This window comes from Dipodomys merriami, unplaced genomic scaffold, assembly GCF_024711535.1.
Source record: "Dipodomys merriami isolate MVZ:Mamm:240054 unplaced genomic scaffold, mDipMer1.0.p SCAF_120, whole genome shotgun sequence".
Lineage (NCBI taxonomy): Eukaryota > Metazoa > Chordata > Mammalia > Rodentia > Heteromyidae > Dipodomys > Dipodomys merriami.
The window spans coordinates 1884102-1906728 of NW_027202494.1; the positions used below are offsets into that span (position 1 = coordinate 1884102).

At 52.1% G+C, this 22627-nt stretch overlaps 1 protein-coding gene across 2 annotated transcripts in view; it reads right to left on the bottom strand.

The window, feature by feature from the left end:
* LOC138823539 (cadherin-13) overlaps positions 1-22627 on the bottom strand; it is a 711572-nt gene that overhangs the window by 27650 nt on the left and 661295 nt on the right. For both annotated transcript variants that reach the window (XM_070016920.1, XM_070016918.1), the window contains exons 9-10: positions 19141-19323; positions 18422-18675 (exon numbers count right to left, since the gene is read on the bottom strand). In XM_070016920.1, the coding sequence (XP_069873021.1) occupies positions 18422-18675; positions 19141-19323 (437 nt within the window). The remainder of the gene's footprint in view (positions 1-18421; positions 18676-19140; positions 19324-22627) is intronic.

Genomic DNA, 22627 nt, shown 5'->3' on the forward strand with positions numbered 1-22627 from the left:
CAGAATTTAATATTTATGCCAGCGTGAATGCGCAGCAATAAAGCTCCATTTCATCTGTTTTGTGGAACGAGGAGGGGGCATTATGCACAAAGGCATGCACGAATGAGTGAAGAAATGCAGCAAATGGTAGCAATAAAACTCCCTCTCAGCCAAACTGCTGAACACTCTCCTCCTAGCAGGAGAGTCCTTGCTCAGCAAATATCAATTACCTGAGATCACAAATGATGCAAAGAAATGGATAGGCAGGCGGAGCCTGCTTGTACTTTCCCTTCCTCTCAAGAACACCAGAGAACTGGGAAAAGGCACTTGGCAAAAAATCTAATGAAGAATCAGGGGTAAGGGCTTTTTCTCAACAGGGTGAAAACAGACCGGCGTTGTCAGAGCTCACTCCTCATTGGAGAAGCCGGGGACCCGCCCACTTCGACAGAAGAAACAGAGCCATAGGCACCTGTGTCAGACTCTTCCCATCAGATTCATGCATATTCAACAGCTCTCTAGTCGACTTTGTGACAGTAATATGGACTGTGATTTCTCCAGACTGTTCTGCATGTTTTCAAATTATTTCCTCTACTGACAGTTGAAAATCCATCATCGATAGGTAAAACTCCCAGCTTTAGTGACTAAGGTACTGGGCAGCACCCAATGGATCCTTCTAGATCCCTGCTGGACATGCAGGTGTAGGGACTGCTGGAAGGCCCAGCATCTTACCCTGCCCCCCCCCCCCCCCCCCCCGCCACCTGAGCTCGCGGGCACAGCCTTGCTTCAGAAGCCTGCTTCATAGCCATTTATTTATTAAACCAGCTTTTTTTTCTTTTCTTTTTTTCCATTCCCGGGTCTTGAACTCAGGGCCTGGGCACTGTCTCTGAGCTATTTCATTCAAGGCTGGTGCTCTACTGTTTGAGCCATAGCTCCACTTCTGGCTTTTTGCTGGTTAACTGATGATAAGAGTCTTATGGACGTGGCTGCCCAGGCTAGCTTTTAACTGCGACTCTCAGATCTCAGCCTTGTGAGTAGCTCAGATTACGGGTGTGAGCCACTGGTGCCTGGCAGGGCTGGTAATTCTTGGCTGCAGAAGGGCTGTGTACATATTAGAGTTTACCCTGATCCCTGTCAACTAGATGCCAGTAGAACCCCATCTAAATATCCGAGATGCTGCCAAATGTCACGGGGGGGGGGGAGGGGAAGCACACTGCCATGGCAAAGGCCCACACTGAGTAGATTCCAGTCATCTAAACACAAGCCATTCGCTTTGTGCCATTCAGTCACCCAAGGCCGGTAGCATGAATAAGCTTCTCAGAGATCTCTTTTTCCTAGGGATCCAGGTAACTCAAGAGAGGCGGATATAATCAACTGAGAAGAAAACCCATCGGGTCAGGAAGCTAGGTCAAAGAACCTTCCCGTATGTCTGACCGTGATGGTGGGTCCAACACCCAGGGCGGGTGCGCAGGCTGGACTGGACAGGACCATAACCCTCGCGAATACAATGCTGACTTCCTACTAAAAAAATGTTGACTTCCTCAGAGGAAAAATGAAATTACTCATTTCTTTCTCCTCCCATCATGCATGACGAGCTCGGGACAAATATAAATAGGCCTGGTGACAAATGTGTTTTGAGAGTCTCACCACGGGGAACAACCTGACACTAGCTTTCTGGGTAATTAGATAAATGTTTGCTGGGTGTTTGCTCTTTGTAAGGGCTCTGTGGGAACCCCGGGGGGACACCAGGATGGTGAAGGCACCATTCCCGAGCTGTGGCGTGCCCAGCCCCTCGGGTGGTGGGTTTTAGGTGGTGGGTGGCATGGGTCGGCAGGGTGCTTGCGGGGACCTTCATGTATTAGTAGTGGAAATAGACGGGCGATGGTATCTTAGGTTCCTGCATGCTGCTAACAGCCTAAAGGCCTAACACAACTTAAATTCATCATCTCAACGGTTCTGGATGTCAGGGTCTAAGCTCAAAGGTCTGGGCAGAGCTGTGGTCCTTTTGGAGGGTGTAGGCACGATGTGTGTTCTCCGAGTCTCTGGCTCTCCTCACCATGTTTGACTCCAGCCTCTGTTCCTGTCCCTTGGTCCCTGTGCGTCTTCAGACTGAAGACGTTTTCATTGTGTTTAGTGAGGTCATCATGACACCCGGACACAATGTAGTTAGTCCCATACATGTTCTTTACCCTCTACTGGTCTCTTTTCTTCTCCTCAAGAGCCCTCAAAAACAGGCCCAGTTGCAAATAAGTTCTCTCTCTTTGCACCTCTGGTCGTGTGTGTGTGTGTGTGTGTGTGTGTGTGTGTGTGTGTGTGTGTGTGTGTGTGTGTGTGTGTGTGTGTGTGTGTGTGTGTGTGTGTGTGTGTGTGTGTGTGTGTGTGTGTGTATGTGTGTGTGTGTATGCTTAATTTAATTTGTGGTCTAAGCTTCTGTGTAGAGAAAGCATGTGACCTTTGTCCTTCTGAGCTTGGGTTATCTTAACCTGGTCTGGTCATCTCCAGTCTCATCCGCTACCCTCAGTGACATAATTTCATTCATCCTCCTTTGTGGCTGACTAATGCTCCATTTGCTGGAAGTTCTGTTTTTAGATTTTTGTTTTGAGGAACTCCCATACCAGTTTTCAGGAAAGCATGTATTCTTGAAACCTAGTCAAAATCCATGAAAGATGGATTTCAGCTTCATAGAAAGATTCATCTCAGGGGCTAGGAAGGTGGCTCAGTGGTAGAGCGCTTGCCTTGCATGCCTGAGGCCCTGGGTTCGATTCCTCAGCACCACATAAGCAAAAAGAAAAAAGCCAGAAGTGGTGCTGTGGCTCAAGTGGTAGAGTGCTAGCCTTGAGCTGAAGAGCTGAAGGACAGTGCCCAGGTCCAGAGTTCAGGCCCCACGACTGGACCCCCCCCCCCCCCCCCCAAAAAAAAGAAAGATTCATCTCAATGAAATGATTCAGATGACATCAGAAAAATCTACAAGTTTCTACAAGTTTCCACCAAGGTCCCCCCAGTGCCCCAGGGAGGCCGGACGTGGGTGTGTGGGGGACGGTGGTCTCCACACTGCATAGCAAGCAGTGCAAGCTTGCTCACGCTGGAACTATTTTCCTGACATTGGATCTTTATTACTACGTTAACAGGAAACAAATTCCAATTGAACTTTGGAAGATTCCCCCCTCCCCCCCCCCCCCCATTATGGTAACAGTACAGAGTTCGAGTTGGCGAGAAATGAGCATTGAGTCCCTGGAGTGGCCTGAGCCCCAAGGGGGGACACGTCTGGTTGAACCCATACATGGCGTACTTCCCAGAATACCCCAAACGTTGCTTCCGAAGGCAGGCAGCTTGTGATCGGCTGGGTGTGCGGGGCGCGTCCAGCCAGCTCAGTGTTAGCATTCTGGCATCGAGGCTAGGATGGATATATAGTTTATTTTATTGTGCCTTCAGGGCAAACTATTATTACTGTTTTTGCTCATTCTCTCTCTCGTCTTTACAACCTGTCCACTTGAAACCATTCTGAAATCTCACTTCTGAGAGAACACCAGAAATGCATCTCGATCTGCCCCTTAACTTGTCTCTTAGCAGTTTTATTCTCCCGATCAAGTAGGAAACCACATCTCCAGGTGAGAAGCCAAATGCCTTACACATCCCCACGGCCTTCTGTGCCTGTAACAGGGCGTGGGCTGGCTGGGCCGGGAGGTTTGGGTGAGGGCCCGTGTGGCTTTGCAGATACTGAGGAATGCCTTTAAAGAACTCAGGAAGGAATCGCTGTCTCATCTCTCCTTGCAAAACAAGGCTGTTGGGCTGTGAAGGTGGCTCAGTGGTAGAGCGCTTGCCTTGCATGCATGAGGCCCTGGGTTTGATTCCTCAGCACCACATAAGCAGCAAAAGCCAGAAGTGGCGCTGTGGCTCAAGTGGTAGAATGCTCACCTTGAGCTGAAGAGCTGAGGGACAGCGCCCAGGCCCAGAGTTCAGGCCCCAAAACGGACAAACAAAAACATGGGCTGTGTGATGGGTCATCAGGACATATGGAGTTCTGGCTGACCTGCCGATGGCTGAAAGAGGCCAGTCCCGTGGTAGCCGTTGGAGCATATGGCCTACAGACTCAGGGGCCTGGTGATTTGGGCCCCCATCCGAGTTCTTGCAAACATGGAGCAAGGACCCTGGTACCTCTGAATCCATGGCAGAGGAAACAAGTCCTTGTTCCATGCTTCCTGAAAATTGCGTTTTTTGTTTTTGTTTTCCAGCTGGGTACTTGTTCATGTCTTAATTCTAGCTATTCAGGAGGGGGAGATCTGAGCATCACAGTTTAAAGCCAGTCAAGGCAGGAAAGTCCATGAGATTTTTACCTCCCATTAATCACCAAAAAGCCAGAAGTGGAGTTGTGGCTCAAAGTGGTAGGGTACTAGCCTTGAGAAAAAACAACCACAACAACACTCCCCCCGTCTGCCAAAAACAAACAAACAAACAAACAAAAACAAAAAAACCCTCAAGGACAGTGCCCAGGCCCTGAGTTCAAGCCCTAGGTCTCACAAAAGAATATTTTTCTGTTTATAAAAGCATGTGGTCAGCATTGAGAACTTGAAAATACTGAAGGAGAAGATGTAACTCATTCATTCCAGGAGCCCCTGAGAGCATGCTAATCTGGAGAAAGAGAGAGAGAGAGAGAGAGAGAGAGAGAGAGAGAGAGAGAGAGAGAGAGAGAGAGAGAGAGAGAGAGAGAGAGAGAGAGAGAGAGAGAGAGTATGTGTGTGTACCTGGGTGCTATCCCTTATTTTTCTTTTTTTCTTTTTTCCCTGTTGATCCTGGGGCTTGAACTCAGGACCTGGGCACTGTCCCTGAGCCTCTCTGTGCTAAGGCTAGCACTCAACCACTTGAGCCATTTCCAGCTTTTTCTGCGTAGTTCATTGGTGATAAGAATCTCATATACTTTTCTTTTGGATCTCAGTCCTCAGATCTCAGCCTCCCGAGTAGCAAGGGTTACAGGTGTGAGCCACCAGTGCCTGGAAAACCTGGGGATTTCATTCAAGGTACCTCCCTTTCATGGCACAGCTCGCCAGCTGGGGGGCCCCTAGATCCCCTGCTTCAGCTAACACCAGGAGCACTTCTCAGCTGAAAACTTCTTGCAAAACTTGCTTTGCACCAGTACCTATTACTCACTCATTGGCTGCTTTATTATGCATTTAGGCAATTTCCCATTGTTGGACATGGAGAGTTTTCTAACTTTTTGCTATCATAAATAAGCCTTCAGTGCACAGCTCCGCACAAGAATCTGTTTCCTAAGGGCGTATGTTTCTGACAGTGTTTCTGATTTCTTCGAGATAAATTCCTCAGAGTGGAATTACTGGTGTGGAAGAGCAGAACTGTTTGTAAAAAGTTGATACATAATGCAGCAGGTCTTCAGGAACGGCACCACTCTGCACAGCCTGTGTTGTGCCTGTGTTTTCAAGGCACTGTTTGACAAAATGGTTTTTTTGGGGGGCATTTCATTTTGTTTTGTTTCAAGGATGTAGCTCTGTTTTGACAGGAGTCACCCAACAAAGAAACCGCCTCTTGGCTTTGGCCTTTGGCCCAGGAGGAGGGAGCTCGGAAGCCCCTTTTAGGGGGTTTAGGGAGGTGCGGCTCTGCTCCGCCAGCAGCCCTGGCTCCCTGGCTCCTGTTCTATCTAGGCTTCTGACATCAACGACATTACGTGACCATGAGGTGTTTTTACGCAGCAGAATAGCACAAGTGAAGAAGACGGCTGCTGTGTGCGGCCCTCTGAAGGGCTGGTGGGCTTCTCCACCCCCCAGCCCCGCCCCCCCGCACTACCTGGACTCCCCCCTGCTCCTCCGCCCCCCGCCGCCTGGCCCCTGGTACCAGAGCACATTCTTAGGATCTTGCCCAAGGGAAGGCTGGACACAGATGACGCGGGTGGAGGAGGAAGGGGTGAGGACCTCTGAGCGAGGCTGTGGAGCATCCCAAGCGACTTCGGGGGCAGGGCAGCCGTGTCCTGGCAGGGCTGTCAGATAGAAGGTTTCCAGGCCAGGCCACAGCTGGGTGAGTCGCCAAGCAACACAATCACAGCTAACACACACACAGCACGCTCTTAGCGCCTGAGTGACCTGCCCAAAGTCCCACGGCCCTTTGCTCCTGTGCTGCCTGGGCCAGTCCACCCGCAGCTGGGCCTGGGGTGCCAGGTTGGCTGAAGGGGGCCGAGGAGGCCCCTGGGCAAGATGGGGTCACCACAGAGCCCTGGCAGCCCGAGTTAGAACTGGGCGGAGAGGTGGCTGAGAACTGACCGTGGTGCTGAAGCGGAGCTGCACTGTGGGGCCGAGGGGCTGAGGAGGGCTGGGGAGGGCTGAGGGAGGGCTGAGGGGGGCTGAGGAGGGCTGGGGAGGGCTGAGGGAGGGCTGAGGGAGGGCTGAGCGGGGCTGAGGGAGGGCTGAGAGAGGGCTGGGGAGGGCTGAGGGAGGGCTGAGGGGGGCTGGGGAGGGCTGAGGGAAGGCTGAGGGGGGCTGAGGAGGGCTGAGGGAGGGCTGAGGGGGGCTGAGGGAGGGCTGAGGGGGGCTGAGGGGGGCTGAGGGAGGGCTGAAGGGGACTGAGGAGGGCTGAGGGAGGGCTGAGGGGGGCTGAGGGAGGGCTGAGCATGGCTGAGGGAGGGCTGAGAGAGGGCTTAGGAGGGCTGAGAAGGGCTGAGGAGGGCTGAGGGGGGCTGAGGGAGGGCTTAGGAGGGCTGAGGGGGGCTGAGGGAGGGCTGAGGGGGACTGAGGAGTCTGAGGAGGGCTGAGGGGGGCTGAGGGAGGGCTGAAGGGGACTGAGGAGGGCTGAGGGGGGCTGAGGGAGGGCTGAGCGGGGCTGAGGGAGGGCTGAGGAGGACTGAGGGGGACTGAGGAGGGCTGAGGGAGGGCTGAGGGGGGCTGAGGAGGGCTGAGGGGGGCTGAGGGAGGGCTGAGGGGGACTGAGGGGTCTGAGGAGGGCTGAGGGGGGCTGAGGGAGGGCTGAGGGGGACTGAGGGAGGGCTGAGGGGGACTGAGGAGGGCTGAGGGGGGCTGAGGGGGACTGAGGAGGGCTGAGGGGGGCTGAGGGAGGGCTGAGGGGGGCTGAGGAGGGCTGAGGGGGGCTGAGGGAGGGCTGAGGGGGACTGAGGGGGGCTGAGGAGGGACTGAGGAGGGCTGAGGGAAGCTGAGGGGGGCTGAGGGGGACTGAGGAGGGCTGAGGGGGAATGAGGAGGGCTGAGGGGGGCTGAGGGGGGCTGGGAAGGGCTGAGGGAGGGCTGAGGGAGGGCTGAGGGGGTTGGGGGGGCTGAGGAGGGCTGAAGAGGGGCTGAGGGGGACTGAGGAGGGGCTGAGGAGGGCTGGGGAGGGTTGAGGAGGGCTGAGGGGGACTGAGGGGGGCTGGGGAGGGCTGAGGAGGGCTGAAGGAGGGCTGAGGGGTTGGGGAGGGCTTGAGGGGTAGGCCACTCGCTTGGCTGCCTAGTGAGGAGGTCGAGGAGACACTGGACAGGTGTCTGAACTAGCAAGTGCTGGGGACTCCCACACAGACAGTGAAGTTCCAGATCTGCTGTTTCTTCAGCCTCCCACAGGGTAAAGGTCTCTCCGCCCATGGCTGGTAGAACAGCCCTGTGTGGACGCTGCTGATGACCAGACATGGCCTCTGTGACGGCACCCGGGATGCAGTCCGAGGACACAGGTGGACTGAAGGGACTGAAGACGGAGGCATGCAAGTCTGTCATTTTGAACAGATGTGCATCAGCCCAATGTGTTGGTTCAAGCCTGTAATCCCAGCTACTGGGAGGCCAGCGATCAGGGGACCACAGGACCACAGCTCAAGACCATCCCTAGACAATGTTCTAGAAACCCTCTCTCACTCAGTGCTCTGCAATGGGGCACACACCACTACACAAACAGCAGCGGGGACGCACACACAGCAGCATCGCAGCCAGGCATCAACCTGAGCTTGACCTTGAAAGTAACAGGCAAAAAGGGGCTGAAGGCGTGGTTCACGTGGCAAGAGCACCTGCTTAGCCAGGGCAAGGCCATGAATTCAATCCCCATACAGCCTCTCCCCGCCCCACCCCAGGACCCCCAAAGACGTAGATCAGGGGCCGGACATCCAGTGCAGCCCCCCTGAGGGGCCCAGCAGCCCCCCTCCTGCCTCTTCTGGTCTTAAGCATCCTGACACGGAATCTTGCATCTTTTGGGGGACTGAAGCTTTCTATCCTGGATCACTAGCGGCGGCCGCCACAGAATTAAATAATGACAAAGTGAGTTATTATTCAGCCTGGCTTCCGCTGGGTCCCCAACCCACGGCCGAGATGCTTCACTGTTGGAGTGCTCGTACACCTGTTTCAGCGGTGACATGAAAAACGTCCTTCCCAGTCCCCTGGCTCAGAGCCATGTGTCCTTTGAGTCCTGACTCGGCTCTTCCTGGGGAAATACGTGTTGTTCGGTTGAGCTGGGGAGGAAGGTGTAATTACGTTCCTCTTAAATGTTGCTCTCATTCTTGTTAATCAAAAATTAGTAGCTCTGAAAAAAAAAACAAACCCACAACTCAGCTCCCCAGGAAGCCGACAGCGGCTCCCACGGCCTGGTTAATTACACCGAAATGAAACAGAACGCTCGCTCTGCCCGTGGAACTCGCCACGTGAAATGCGATAGCGGCCGCCTCGGGGTGGTGGGGTTAGAGGTCAGCTCTAATTTGTTCCTCCATCCTGAGCTGTTTATTAGTTTTATACAATGAGGATGTATTGCAACTTAGAAAGCATTCAAAGGACTGAAAAAGGGAATTATAAGATTGCTGTGGAAAAACCTGCACGTGAGAGAAGCAGGGATACGCTCCTGAACTTCCTGCTCCCCTCCTCTCCCCTGGCCAGATGTTGGTCCTTCAACATCTTCAACATTTCCTTCTAGACTACTTCTCAGGCATCTTTGGTAACACCTGTCAATGTGAACAATCCTGTTAGCCGTTCACCTACTTACTGTTTGCCAGGAGGGAGTCGCTCTGCTTGATTCAAACTGTGCCCCCAGTAACAGTGCCCTGCCCATACACAGCCACACAGACAACTCCGGTGGGAGGGTATCAGCTATCGGATAAAAACCACCACGGTCTTCTAAAGAGAGTGAGACCCTAGTAGTTCTGTGACAATCCTTGCCTTGTTAAAAGCAAGCCTCAAGCTCCTTGAGAACAGGGGCTGGATGGAGTGGAATTGGTTACACGGGATCTTAAGAGACTGGGGATGCAGGCCCCATGGGAGGAGCCCCCCCAGATATTCTGTTGAGTGAAGGAAGTTGGGCAAGTGTGTGTGTGTGTGTGTGTGTGTGTGTGTAAAAGAGGACAGGTTCTAGCTCTATTTGTGCACCACACTCATTCGTGGTGACAGGGCCTGGCTGCACAGTGGCCTGGGCAGCGCCATGCCGTGGCCTGTCCCCAGGGCTGAGGCCTGTCCAAGGACGCTGGGGGCCCCTTCTGGGGGGTGCTGAGGGCCCATCCAGGGGTGCTGGGGGAGAGGGCCAGGGAGAGACATCTCCTCTCGTCTCCAAAGCTCCAGGGGAGGTGCAAACTAGGAAGAGCTTCAAGTAATAATTAAATGAAGATGTTTAATTAGCTTTCATTTGCTCTGTTGATTAAAGTCAGGCCCTGATGGAATCCTTTTTTTTTTTTTTTTTAAGCCATGGCAAAGAGGCATTATCAACTCCTGAATAGGATTCACTACGGTCTCATGCCTGGTAAACGTGAACTTTGGAAATCATTCATTTGTAATTTACTCATCAAACAAATTAAAATTTGCTGAGTTCCTTCTGCGATACACAGGTGTGGTTCACGTCCGTACCTGGGTCATGGCGAGAGGGGACAGACACTGACCACGCAGGCCAGCCAGGGCGGGCGACCATCAGTCACTGACCTCCCCTCAGACGCCGGGTTAGCCCGTGAGGAGCCACTGCTCCTGGCGGAATATGGGATTATGGTCTCTGGTCTACTCGTGTTGTCAAGGAGACCAGACGCTTGTTGACATGTGCTTCAGGTTAGGGACACCTTATTGAGCACATACTGCTGGACTGGAGGCCGGCAGCACCATGACTACCTCTGAGAGGGGCCTGGGTCTGTGTATTTTCTGCTGGTGTCTGTGCTTGGGAACGCCAGGCATCACTCACAGCTCTGTGCCCAGTGGAATCACAAGCAGGAAGCTCAAAGACCAATGCCCTGCTGCGCTGACCGTCTCCCCAGATTCCTGGCACAAAGGATGCAGTGTTGTGCCAACATTTTGACCCTCCTACCCACACCACTGCACATAGCTGTTTTGAGATGGGGTGTCTCTTGACCATTTTGTCTGGGCTGGTCTTGAACTGTGAGCCTCCTAATATCTGCCTCCTGAGCAGCCAGGATTACAGACATCACCCACCACACCTGGCTGCACTCTAGATTTTATTTATTTATTTGTTTGTCAATCAGCGATTTCTCTTTTCATGTCAAGCCCAGCTGATAATTTTCAGAGTGAGGCAGGCATGGTTTATGCCAGTGCTGGATTTTGGGTCTGAAATGTGCCCTATAGGCCCATGCACTGAAGGCTCGATCCTCACCGCCAGTGCTGCTGGGAGAGGGCCCCATGGCTGGAGAGGTGCCCTCAAAGGGGCTCCCGAGGCCCTGACTGTCCTTGCTCTCTTTTTCCTCCCTGGCTTACCCCGAGGCTGATACTATCTACCCTGCCGCATGCTTCCGCCATGCTATGTGGGCATAGCATCCGTCACTAGGCCTGACGATCACAGAGTGGTATTTCCAAACTGTGAGCCAAAAGTACCCTGTCTATCTCTTTGCTTCTCTCTGTCTCTCCCTTCTCCTTTTATTTTGCTAGTGCTGGGTCTTGAACTCAGGGACCTTGTACTTGCATGACAGGCACAGTGTCACATATCCCCAGCCTTTCTCCCCCCTATTTTTTTTAAGGTAGGGTCCCATGTTTTTGTGGCCTCTGGCCACAATCCTCCCATGGACAGCCTCTTGAGTAGCTGGGATGACAGGCACACACCATGACAGCTGGCTCAGGGACTGAAATGGAATCTTGCTAGCTTTTTGCCCAGGCTGGCTCTAATGGCGCTGTCTTCCCTGTAGCCCTTTTCTCTTTATAAGATGATTTGCCTCACGAACTTGTAGCGGGAACAGCAAGCTGACTGTGTCTGCCTCCTTTCTTATCTACCCTCACTCAAACTCTCCGGATCACATGCCACCTGGATACTGATGACAGAGTTTTGTCTCTAGTCTGGGCCTCCCCGGCATCCAGATCACCTGCTCCTGCTCTGCCTCCTGGTCCCTGAGCCAGCGCGTTTGGGATCCTCTGTGCCTTCTCTGGCTCTCCCTGTGTGTTCTAATGGCATCAGCTGGTGCCTTGAGGTAAGATTAGGAGCAGAGGGCTCAACAGTGCCATTAGAACACACAAGGAGAGCCAGCCCTCCCTTAAACAGCAGAGTTGTCTGCAAAGCATTTTGGGAGCAGTGCTTGGTCACATGACAGCCTACAGGGTCATTCCTGTAGGGGAGCCACAGCTGAGGTCAGCCCCTTTCAGGATCTCATGTGTTCATTGGCTGGCTAGTGTTGGTGATTGGCAGCTGGTCTCAGATAACCAAAAGCTTGGGTTCTTTCCTTGCATTCCTGAAGGTCCACCTTTCCATCTCACTATATAGGTAGCGACCCTGCTCTAGTTCAAATGCCTTTATCTAAATGAAAGAAAAACGCTAAGCAGGTCCAACAACGCTAAAAATATCCAACAAGAAACAACGCTAACATTTGTGAATGTTTTCTATACTGGTTCTGAGAATTAATTTCCCTGGCTGACAAGGACCACTGTAATTATATTCAAACGTCGCCAATTTGAAGGTATGTTTACAACTAAGAAAGCCTGCTTCCCCAGTGAATGTATAAGAAGATATGCAGACAGATGACTCGAGAAGCTGGACAATTAGTTTAAAAAAAAAACCACCTTTCCACTGTTTAGCCACATGGCTAGCTGTAACTGAAGTGAACAGTGAAAACGTTCGTCTCTAGGTCATTATAAAAACCAAGCTTCTATTTTTAGACAATGGTGATGTTACACTTAAAAAAATTCATTTATGTAATTGATGAGGCCTTGTTTCCCACTGGTACTTTCAGAAGGGGGGAAATCTGACCACTAAAAATAAGGCTGGCTGTGCTAATACATTTACATAAATAATTAAAAATTCCACAGCAGAGAAGCAATAAAATGCATTGCTACCATAACTTCCAACGGAAGGACATCACTTTAATTAAAAAGTACAAAGGCACCACCGCAAATGGCTCATTTATATCTCAAGCTTTGTCTTTGTTGACTCCAGAAAGAAATATCTTAACTCATTAAAAACAACAACCCCCCACCTATCCCCAAATCTGATTATTGGGGTCAGTCACCACTTTTAATTAAGATAAAACATCAATAATATATTTTAATAGATGGAAATGCTCTTCTTAATTTCCCCAGGTAGAAATGTTATTATTTAGCCTTTAGCTTGTGATTAAAATTTTAAAGGTGGGAGTCACCTCATATAAGATGCTTAAGTCTGGTTTTGAAATGTGTTTTTTGGGGGGGTTCAAAGCCCTCCCTCTTCTTCATAAGTGGCTAGGCCCTCCATGCTCTGGTCTTCTCTGTTTCTGAGGATAGCAAGCTACTTGACTCACTTTCTGCTAACAAAAGTCTTAGAAGTCCAGAATAAAAGCTCCTTCTGCCAGCCAATGACGAATGTGTGTGTGTGTATGTGTGTGATTTTCCTTAAAAGTGCTCAGTATTAAACGAGGTGTTGAAGAAAAGGGCTTGGTAAGTTGAAATTGGGCATTGAAATACTCTTTTGGGGTGGAGTTGTCATCATTCCATGCTGCGTTCTTTCTAGTTTGGATGCAGGGATCGAAAACACACCTAGACAGAGCTCCAAAGAAATCAGGAGGAAGGAGTGTGTTTTTCAGAGGGAGGAGGGCTAGTTTGGATCTCATTCAGATGTGCTGTGTTCGGAGCATAGGCTCCACCTGGATCAAGGCTTCTGAAGAAGGCTTGGTGGCTGGAAAAGGCTCTTTATGGAACTTTCCCGGGCCTGTGTTCCACTGGCGCCCCTCTGGGGTTGATGACCCTGCCTGGGACCCATTTAAAACAAGGCCATTCACAAATGTTTTCTTGCCTGCTAAACCTTATCAATGTTTGAAAATTATAAACAATAATAGCTTATGTCTGCTCATGCACAAAAAATGTTCGCTGACTCTCCTAACCCAGTGCCTGAGCTTGTGCTGTGAGTTTTTGCATTTAGGCCAGGCCCGCCACTGGGCTTTGACTTTTTGAAGGCCACTGAACCCGGGTCGGACAGTGGAGGCTCACGACTGTAGTCCCTGTTTCTTGGGGAGGTGCAGATTGAGAGGTTTGAAGTTTGAGGCCAACCCAGACAAATCAGTTTGGGAGATCCCATCTTACCAGAAAAAGCTGGGTGCTGTCTGGTGCATATGTCATCCTAGCCACTTGGGAAATGTAGCTAGGGGATCACAGCAAGGCTCATTTGGGGCAAAATCAAGACCCTATTAACAAAATAAACAGCAAGAATGGCTGGGGGTATGGTTCAGGTGGTAGCGTATGTAATCTGCTTGTGAAGTAAGCACAAATCCCTGAGTTCAAACCTCAAAATTGCAAAAAACCAACAAAAAACAAACAAACCAAAACTCCCAAACAACAACAACAAAAACCAAACCCCCTGAAAATACTTTTAAGCTTTTAAGCTTCTAAAGATTTTTCCAGTCTACAGTAGGCCTCATTCCCAAATCATCTGAAATATACTAGAATGCATTTATGTTACAAGAACATTTATTTTCCTGAAAAAACTGAAACTTAAAAAATTTTTGTCCAGTTTTCTTTTTGAATCAATTGACAGTTGAAAAACTGTCAATAATGAACTGCCACCTGCTCCCCTGGTGTCTACTGAGACATTCTTCTTGCCAGGTGAGATGTACCAATAGTAAATGCATGATGTAAGTTGTCCTGACATCATGGATATTTGGGATTGGTTAATTTCAGTTTTATTTTACTTTATTTTGTTAATTTCTCCCTTTGTGGCTCTGTGCTCTTGTGAGCTCCAGCTCTCTGTACAGGTTCAACATGGAATATTCTTTCACTAATGAATATATGCCAAGCCTGTAGTGAGTTCTTCTTGCACACACACTTTTGAGTGCATAAATGAACAGCTGAGGTCCCTGTATTTCATTCTAGTAGTGTCATCTAGCAACACACTCACCTGCTACCTTAATTGTGCAAAATTCCGGTGTCTTTAGATGCTACACTTGGGGTAACTCTCCTCAGCCCCTGGTGCTACTGGGAAGTGATGGGGCTCGTGGGAGGAAGTTATATCATAGGAGACGTGGCCTCCAAGGGCCAATGGGAGCTGCCCCTCCTACTTCCTGTCTTTGCTTCCTAGCTGTGCTAGGGTGAGCATATAGTTCATGTGCTGCAGTGAGCTATCTCATGCCAACTTGATCACAGGTTGCAATCTCTGGAACTGAACCACTGAAACCTTTCTTTTTTATTATCCCAGGTGTTTTGTTACAGTAATGGAATGATGACTAATACTAATTCTATACTGTAGATTGAATTTAGGCAAGAGCTTTTACCAGTTGAGCCACTCCTCCAGCCTTTATCCTGTAGTTTTTGTATTGCATTGGAAGGTTCTCTCCACATGGCTGAATCTGCTAGTCACCTCCTGATGTCCACTGTTCTTCAGTAGAAAACTTCAGTTTTAGAAGCTAACACACTGCCATCTAGTCAAGTGGCCACATTCCTATCTCTTGAAGGTGGGGGTGGTCGTATGACCAATTTTGGCTAATGAGATTTGAATAGAACAGACAGGAAGTATCCCTCTTTCTCTTCCCGCCCTTCCCCCTTGTGGTCTGGAATACAGATATGAAGGCTGGAGTCTGGAGCCCTAGCAGCCACCACAGATCACGAGGAAGAGGCTGGTAAACAATGAGGCCCGGGGGTGGGGGTGGGGGGTCCTGACTTCCCTGAACGCTGTCCTACTGCCCCAGCTGGCCACTCTGCTCTGAACTTGTTTTAAGTGAGGAAAACCCACACTTCTGTTGTTTCTGAACCGATATCACTCTAGATTTTCCTGAGGCATTCAGCCAAACTTATTTGCTGCAGACATAGTGTTTGATATACGCTTGCAAGACGCCCTGGATAAATGGCTCTCTCCCTCCCCCGCCAAGAAAGAAAAAATGTTGAGCAGTACATGTAATTTTACGTGGGTAGGGGCAATATTTTTCCTCTGCACAGATCTTATATATTCAATGTGTAGGCAAAGTTGCTGCTGTGAAATTGTTTGCCACAGAGTCTGGACAGGATGACTTCTGTCTGAAAAATGTTTAGCATAGGAATTTCTACCAGGATGCTTGCACAGAATCCCTGATTGTACAGAGGATGGAGTAGCCCGCCCAGGCTGCTCGGATGTCTAAGCTGCTAGCTGCATCTACAACATAAACAAATCAGGGACCCAGTGGAAAGGCCAGTCCCCTGGGGTCACCGTGTCACAGAGGAGAACTGAGCAGACATAGCTGTGAATTCCCACGTTAGCACCAGCACCATGGAGATGCTCCTACCATCAACTAGCCAACAGGCTCACTGCATGGGTCAACTCCCCAGGAGAGCTTGGAAGAGTCCCAAGATCTGGGGGCAGATGGAGGGTGCCCAAGTCCCACCATGCAGCAGGAGGGCAGATGGGCCTGACAGCTGCTCTGTTCTAGGACACGTCAGGATCAATGCGATCTCTACACCAATTTAGAAATCATAAGGAAAAACAGATAAAATTGGACTGCCTGGATATAAAAGCCAAGGATTTCTGTGTATCTCAGAAAGCCTTCACAATATCAATACATTTGCTCCAGAAAAGTCTTTTCAGAGACTTATCTTCAGAAAATTAATGATGCATTAAATAATGTAGCTACAGGCAGGCCTAGTATCTTAAAAAAATTGCAAACAATTAGACACAGTATTAAGTATTCAATCTGGAAATGCAAAAGGCAAATGAGTAGATCCCTGTAATGGAATACTTGTATATTATTCAGAGATGAAAAATAATGGGATTCTTTCTTAACATGGACAGCTGTTTGCTACATGCTGGGAAGTAAAAAAATGTCTGGTTCTGAGACAGAGAATACATGACTGAAGGGGCCCAACCCACCCTGTCAAAAAGGACTTCCTGGGGGGGGCGATGTGAAAGGGCAGGGAAGTGACAGGGACATTTTCTTTCTTTCTTTGTGTATAACTGACTTTTCAAAAGTTACCTCCATGAACTACCTCCACTTTGTAGTAAAGATAAGACACAAGCCATAAGCAAGAAATTCACCTATTACTGAAACACTGGCAAAGAATGGGTCTCATGGACTTTTTTGTTTTGTTTTGTTGGTTGTGGGGCCTGAACTCTGGGCCTGGGCGCTGTCCCTCAGCTCTTCAGCTCACGACGAGCGCTCTACCACTTGAGCCACAGTGCCACTTCTACTTTTCTGGTGGTTTATTGGAGATAAGAGTCTCACAGACTTTCTTGCCCAGGCTGGCTTTGGATCGCAATCCTCAGATCTCAGCCTCCTGAGTAGCTAGGATTACAGGCATGAGCCCGCATGAGCCACCGGTGCCCGGCTCTCAAGGACTTTTAACCTGCCTGATTTCTGTCTTGAGGAAGAGGAAGAAGAGGAGGAGAGGAATAAAGGCAAATGGAGGAAGAGTAGAAGGGAAGAAATAAATGGAGAGAGAAAGGGAGGAGGACCAGCGGTGGGGAGAAAGAAGGATGAAGAGGGAAAGAGAGAAAAGGAGAGACAGAGGGGGACAAGGAGAAGAGCAGAGGATATGCCCGAGAAACAGATCAATGGAGCGGGACCCAGAGGCACAAAGGTTCACCCCAAGATGGGGAGCCACAGTGCTGTGTGAAGGAGGGGCCCATTACAGCTCCGTGGCCGGGTACTGGGACTGCTAGAGGCAGGTAGTGGGGTCAGTAGTGTTTTCTTTTTGGCTTTTGGTCAGCTATGTTCAGAGTTCTCCTTGAGATAAAAATAAAGAGTTCTCAGAGTGAAGTTCCTCCCTCCTCCACCGCCTGCTCCCTGCAGGATCATTAGGGCAGCAGCAAGAAGGACCCAGCTCCCAAGGTGACCGGATCTGCCCGGGGATTCTGTGGAAGTGTCCCCCCAGCCTGGCCCCGCCAGCAGCCCTGCTTCCCCTCTGCACACGCAGCCCCGCCAGACGGCGCTTCTCACTGCGCACGGACCTCGGTCTGCTGGGAGCCGCCTCCTGGGAGGCCTCTCCGGCCACCTGCCACTGCTCACCGGTCTCCCGCCCGGTGGCCGCCACGCCATTTCATCTCTGTGAGAGCGGCCTCCGCTGGGCTGGGGCGGGGGGCCTGGCCCGCGGTGTGCTGGGCCCGGGCCGCAGGCGCCAGGGCCCCCAGCGGCCGCGCTCCCCCCGGGCGGACACCGGCCGACGCAGGGTCACCTTGCTGCGCCCGGCCTGCGGCCCTCCGGCCTGGGAGCCAGCGTCAGCCCGGCCTGAAGCCGCCCCGCACGCGGCCCACACGGGCCCGCCTGGCCCCGGCCGCGCCCCGGGGCCCGCTCTCACCACCGAGCGCCCCGGTTCCGTTCCACGGCCACGAGCTCCTCGCTGCCCCCCCCCCCCGCCTCTCCCGCCCCGCCTCTCCCCCTCTCCCGCCCCGCCTCTCCCCCCCTCTCCCGTCCCGCCTCCCCCCCTCTCCCGCCCCGCCTCTCCCCCCCTCTCCCGCCCCGCCTCTCCCCCCTCTCCCGCCCCGCCTCTCCCCCCCTCTCCCGCCCCGCCTCTCCCCCCCTCTCCCGCCCCGCCTCTCCCCCTCTCCCGCCCCGCCTCTCCCCCCCTCTCCCGCCCCGCCTCTCCCCCCTCTCCCGCCCCGCCTCTCCCCCCCTCTCCCGCCCCGCCTCTCCCCCCCTCTCCCCCCCCGCCTCTCCCCCCCTCTCCCGTCCCGCCTCCCCCCCTCTCCCGCCCCGCCTCTCCCCCCCTCTCCCGCCCCGCCTCTCCCCCCTCTACCCCCGCCTCTCCCCCCTCTCCCCCCCGCCTCTCCCCCCTCTCCCGCCCCGCCTCTCCCCCCCTCTCCCGCCCCGCCTCTCCCCCCCTCTCCCCCCCCGCCTCTCCCCCCCTCTCCCGTCCCGCCTCCCCCCCTCTCCCGCCCCGCCTCTCCCCCCCTCTCCCGCCCCGCCTCTCCCCCCTCTACCCCCGCCTCTCCCCCCTCTCCCCCCCGCCTCTCCCCCCCTCTCCCGCCCCGCCTCTCCCCCCCTCTCCCGCCCCGCCTCTCCCCCCTCTACCCCCGCCTCTCCCCCCTCTCCCCCCCCGCCTCTCCCCCCCTCTCCCCCCCCTTCCTCCCTCCCGGCCTCCCCCCCGTCCAGCCTCCCCCCCCGGCTGTCCCCCCCCAGCGCTCCCCCATCGACCCCCCCCCACCTGATGGTCTGGTGCTGCAGCGAGTCGGGGTCCGTGGCGTTCACCGTGAGCAGCACGCTGCCCACGGAGATGTTCTCCAGCTTGGTCACCGCCATGGGGTCTGGGTAGAAGACGGGACCCTCGTTGACATCGAGGACGGTGATGTGGACGGTCGCGGTGGAGCTGGGGCCGTAGGAGACGTCGGGGACCAGCGGCTCCTCGTTTTCCACTTTGATCAGCAAGGTGTGGAAGGCCGAGATCTCATAGTCCAGGGGCTGGGGAGCGGACGGGGAGGGGGTCAGGATGCGCATGCGCCACCAAGGATGGGGTGGGGGGTGGGAGGGTCAGGATGCGCATGCGCCGCCAGGGACAAGGGGGGGTCAGGATGCGCTTGCGCCGCCAGGGACAAGGGGGTCAGGGTGCGCATGCGCCACCAAGGACCGGGGGGGGGGGGGTGTCATGATGCGCATGCTCTGCCAAGGACGTGGGGGGGCGTGGTTGGGAGGTCTGGATGCGCATGCGTCACCAAAGACAGTGGCGGTGGTGGGTGTCAGGGTGCACGTGCGCCACGAAGGGCAGCCAGGGGGGTTAGGAAGCGCATGCGCCACCAAGGACAGACGGGGGGGGGGCGCTGTCAGCTTGCGCATGCGCCACGAGGAGCGGCCACTTCGTACCCAGTCCCTCTGACGGGGCCTGAGCAGAGGTGGGCGCTGGGGGCAGAGCCAGGCCTGAGGACTCACCTTGACCACGGACAGCATCCCCTCGTTGGTCTGCGGGTTGGTGTGGATCTCGAAGCTCTGCCCCGGGTTTCCGTTGATGATGGTGTAGGCGGCCCTCCACGCGCCCGTGGTGGGGTCGTCCTTGTCCTCCACGGTCAGGTTCACGATGACGCCCACGGCTCCTTCCTCCACCGTCGCCTGAAACTGCACACGAGGCAGATACCGATGGTCACTATTGTGTGTGTGTGCCCGTGTGTGTCCCGGGACTCGAACTCAGGACTGGGTGCTGTCCTTGAGCTTTTTATTTGCGCAAGGCTGGGGCTCTACCACTTGAGCCCTACTTCCACTGCCTGCTTTTTGCTGGTTAATTGGAGATAAGAGTCTTAGACTTTCCTCTGGGCCGGTTTGGAATGCAATCTGCAGAGCTCACCCTCCTGAGTAGCTAGAATTACAGGTGTGAGCGACAGGACCTGGCTGTCATGATTAAAACAACAACAAACAGAGTGGAGACTACGTACAGACCTCTTGCTGTATGCATGTTATTGGGTCCATTACACATAGCATCTAATTTACTAACTAATAGCCCAGGAGGATTGTAACTCTGCCTCTCAGATTTCCTTGGCCTTAGGTGAAGCCATGAGACTAACTAGTCTCCCACATAACCTGGGTACAGTGTTGCTGGCCAGCCAGAAGAGAAAAGGTGGTGGCTCTGAACCATCAGGGAAGCGGAAAGGAACTCTATGGCGCGTTGAGTCTTTGCATTTTTATTTGCTTATGTTTTTGAGCCTTTCCCACCCCAGATGCCAGATGATCTGATAACCAGAGACTGGGGATTTATAAACCAAGGGTTGGGGCTGGAAATGCCTGCCTTCTTCCTCATGAAGAAGAAAACCAGTTCCAGCCCTCCCAGCTCTTGGCCTCCAACTCATACAACTAAAAGCCCATTTGCTAAGGAAACAGAGATCAATGGTCCAGAGCCTTCTTGTACTTGTGTTTTTATTGTACTACATCTCAAATACTTGTTGCAAGTAGGTGTGGTGAAATCAATCAATAAATGAAAAATTAGCTGTCCCATGGACAGAGAATTTCATGAGCAATCATTAGCACATTTCCTTTGAGCTGGAAGCATAAAGTATTGTTCAAGTGCTTACCTCTGACACACTATGGGTGAATAGTAATCTGTTTGCAAATATTTTATAAACAGGTTAACACCAACAAGCTGACAGCAAGAAGAAATACCTTGGAATTTCAATTAGTAACAACGCGAATGTAAAGATGATGTCAGAAAGGCCTTGTGTTCCAAAAGGAGTAATTTGAGGAATGAGGTTTCAAAAGCAGCCACAGATTAATTGACTTTCAAACCATTAATCGTGAGGCTCAATCTTGGGGCCTCAGCGGAGGGGATGGGGCGGGGAAGGAACTAATTTGTCTATCATACCTCAGCAAACCTGGTTGAGTTGTTTGTCTGCCATGAAAGAGGTGTTGGAAGATTCTGAGCTGGGGTACCAGGGTGGGAAACCTCCGGGAAAGGCAGGACGCCAATGGTGCTATCGCACGGAAATGGTCCCGTGGTGACTATTCTGACTGGATTTCTCTGATTCTTGGCTAAGGAAAGTCTACTGGTCTTCTCTCTGTCCCTCCTGTCAGAAGTTTGGAATTTCTGAGCTGGAAAACTCAACTCACAGTTCTCATCCAGAGGAGAATCGCCTATGGAGCTTAAAAAAATCCCTGGGTCCTATTTCAATTCAGTTGACCAAGGAAAGGTCTGGGAGTCAGACTTTTCTGCCCAGAAAATTCTAATACATATTCTAGGAGTAAGAAACAGGATAAGTCCAATTCTGAGGATGGCAAGCACGTGTCCACCTGACTGCCTGTCTTTGTGGCTGGACCAAGCACTCTGACTAGGTATTGGGCCTTAGTGTGGTGCAGTACTGTGATCGATTACTTCTGTTTACCCTGGAGACAGGTGCTCTCTAACCCCTTTAGTTTGCAGATGAAGATGGTGGCAGAGAGAAGAAAGTAAGGGAGACCGCAATCCAAACTCTGTAGTGAACTAAAGATCAGACCCAAGTCTCTTGGATTCGAATCATACTTGCTTTCAACCAATTCTGCTACTCAGGCTCACCCTTGATAGCCATGTGCAGGCCTTCCTGTGGCTGCCCAGAGCTCTATTCCGGCCGGTCGCAGTGGACATTATCACCTAAGCTGTCTACAGGCTCTGATGCCTGTACCTTAGGAACAGGAAGGCAATCACACAGGCCTGCGGTATGTTAGACTAGAGCGTGCCGACCCCGTGCCAGGTAGAGAAGCTGTTACCTGGAATGTACGGGTGAGAAGACGGCCCACCTGTGCACCCACGTGTCACGTGGCTAAGAGTACTGTACAGCTGTGATTGGAGGAGGCGGGTGACTTCCTGTCTGCTTTATCTCCAGCCCCTCCCAGGGCGCCGAGAATGAAGGAGTGGGTGATCTTAGCTAGAAGTGGGAGCAGAGGGCTGAAAAAATGTGGATGGATAAGCCATACAGGAAAGACCCTGAGGGGTGGAGTCACCGACTGATGCCTCCATTTGCGAGAACGTTCTGGAAGGCAGGGGTGCAAGGTCCTCTCCTGTTTCCAGCCCGTCTCCAGCAGAGCCTGCAGGATGACTTGTGTGGACTCAAGGCACTTTGCATTCATTGGCCCCTCTTGCCATAATACATTTTCATGGGCTTTAAAAATTCATTTTTATGATGTGAGGCAATTAACATTTGACTTTGAAAGTCAAATTTTCGTATTTTTTTCTTTCTGATTTTGGAGGCCTACCACTGTATTAATCAACCGTGCTCGGTCGATAAGTCAACCCTGACCTTTAGCGCCTACCCCATAACTGGGTCTGGAGATCTGATGAATGAATGAGTAAACAAAGCCCTTTTGCAGCCATGTCTAAAAGATTCCCAACAACGAGATCTTCATGCTGCAATATCTTCTAAAGGGCTTGGTTTAGGGTGTGAGCAAATGAACCCAAGTAGCATGGGAAGGCGATGATGTGCTCAGAGTGCGCAAGCGTGCTGATCTCCCCAGTCCTTAGAGGCAGTGAGGGCTTAACAGCCACATCTGCCTATCGTCTACCCATTTGTTGTCTACCCATTATTTGTTATTATCTATCCATCTACCTGTTATCTATCCATCATCCATCCATCCACCCACCTACCCATGCACTTACTCATTCATCCATGTATATATCCACCCATCCATCCAACAATCCATTCACCCATCATGCACCCACCCATCCATCCATCCATCCATCCATGTATGCATCCACTCATCCATCCAATTATTACTCATCCATTCATTCATCCATGTATCCATCCATGCATCCATCCAATTATTCATCATCCATCCATCTACCCATCCATCCATCCATCCATCCATCCATCCATCCATCCTCTGTATATTACCATTCCTCTATACATCCATCCTCTAACTACTCATCTAGGGATACACTAGTAAACAAAGCAGACATGGTATA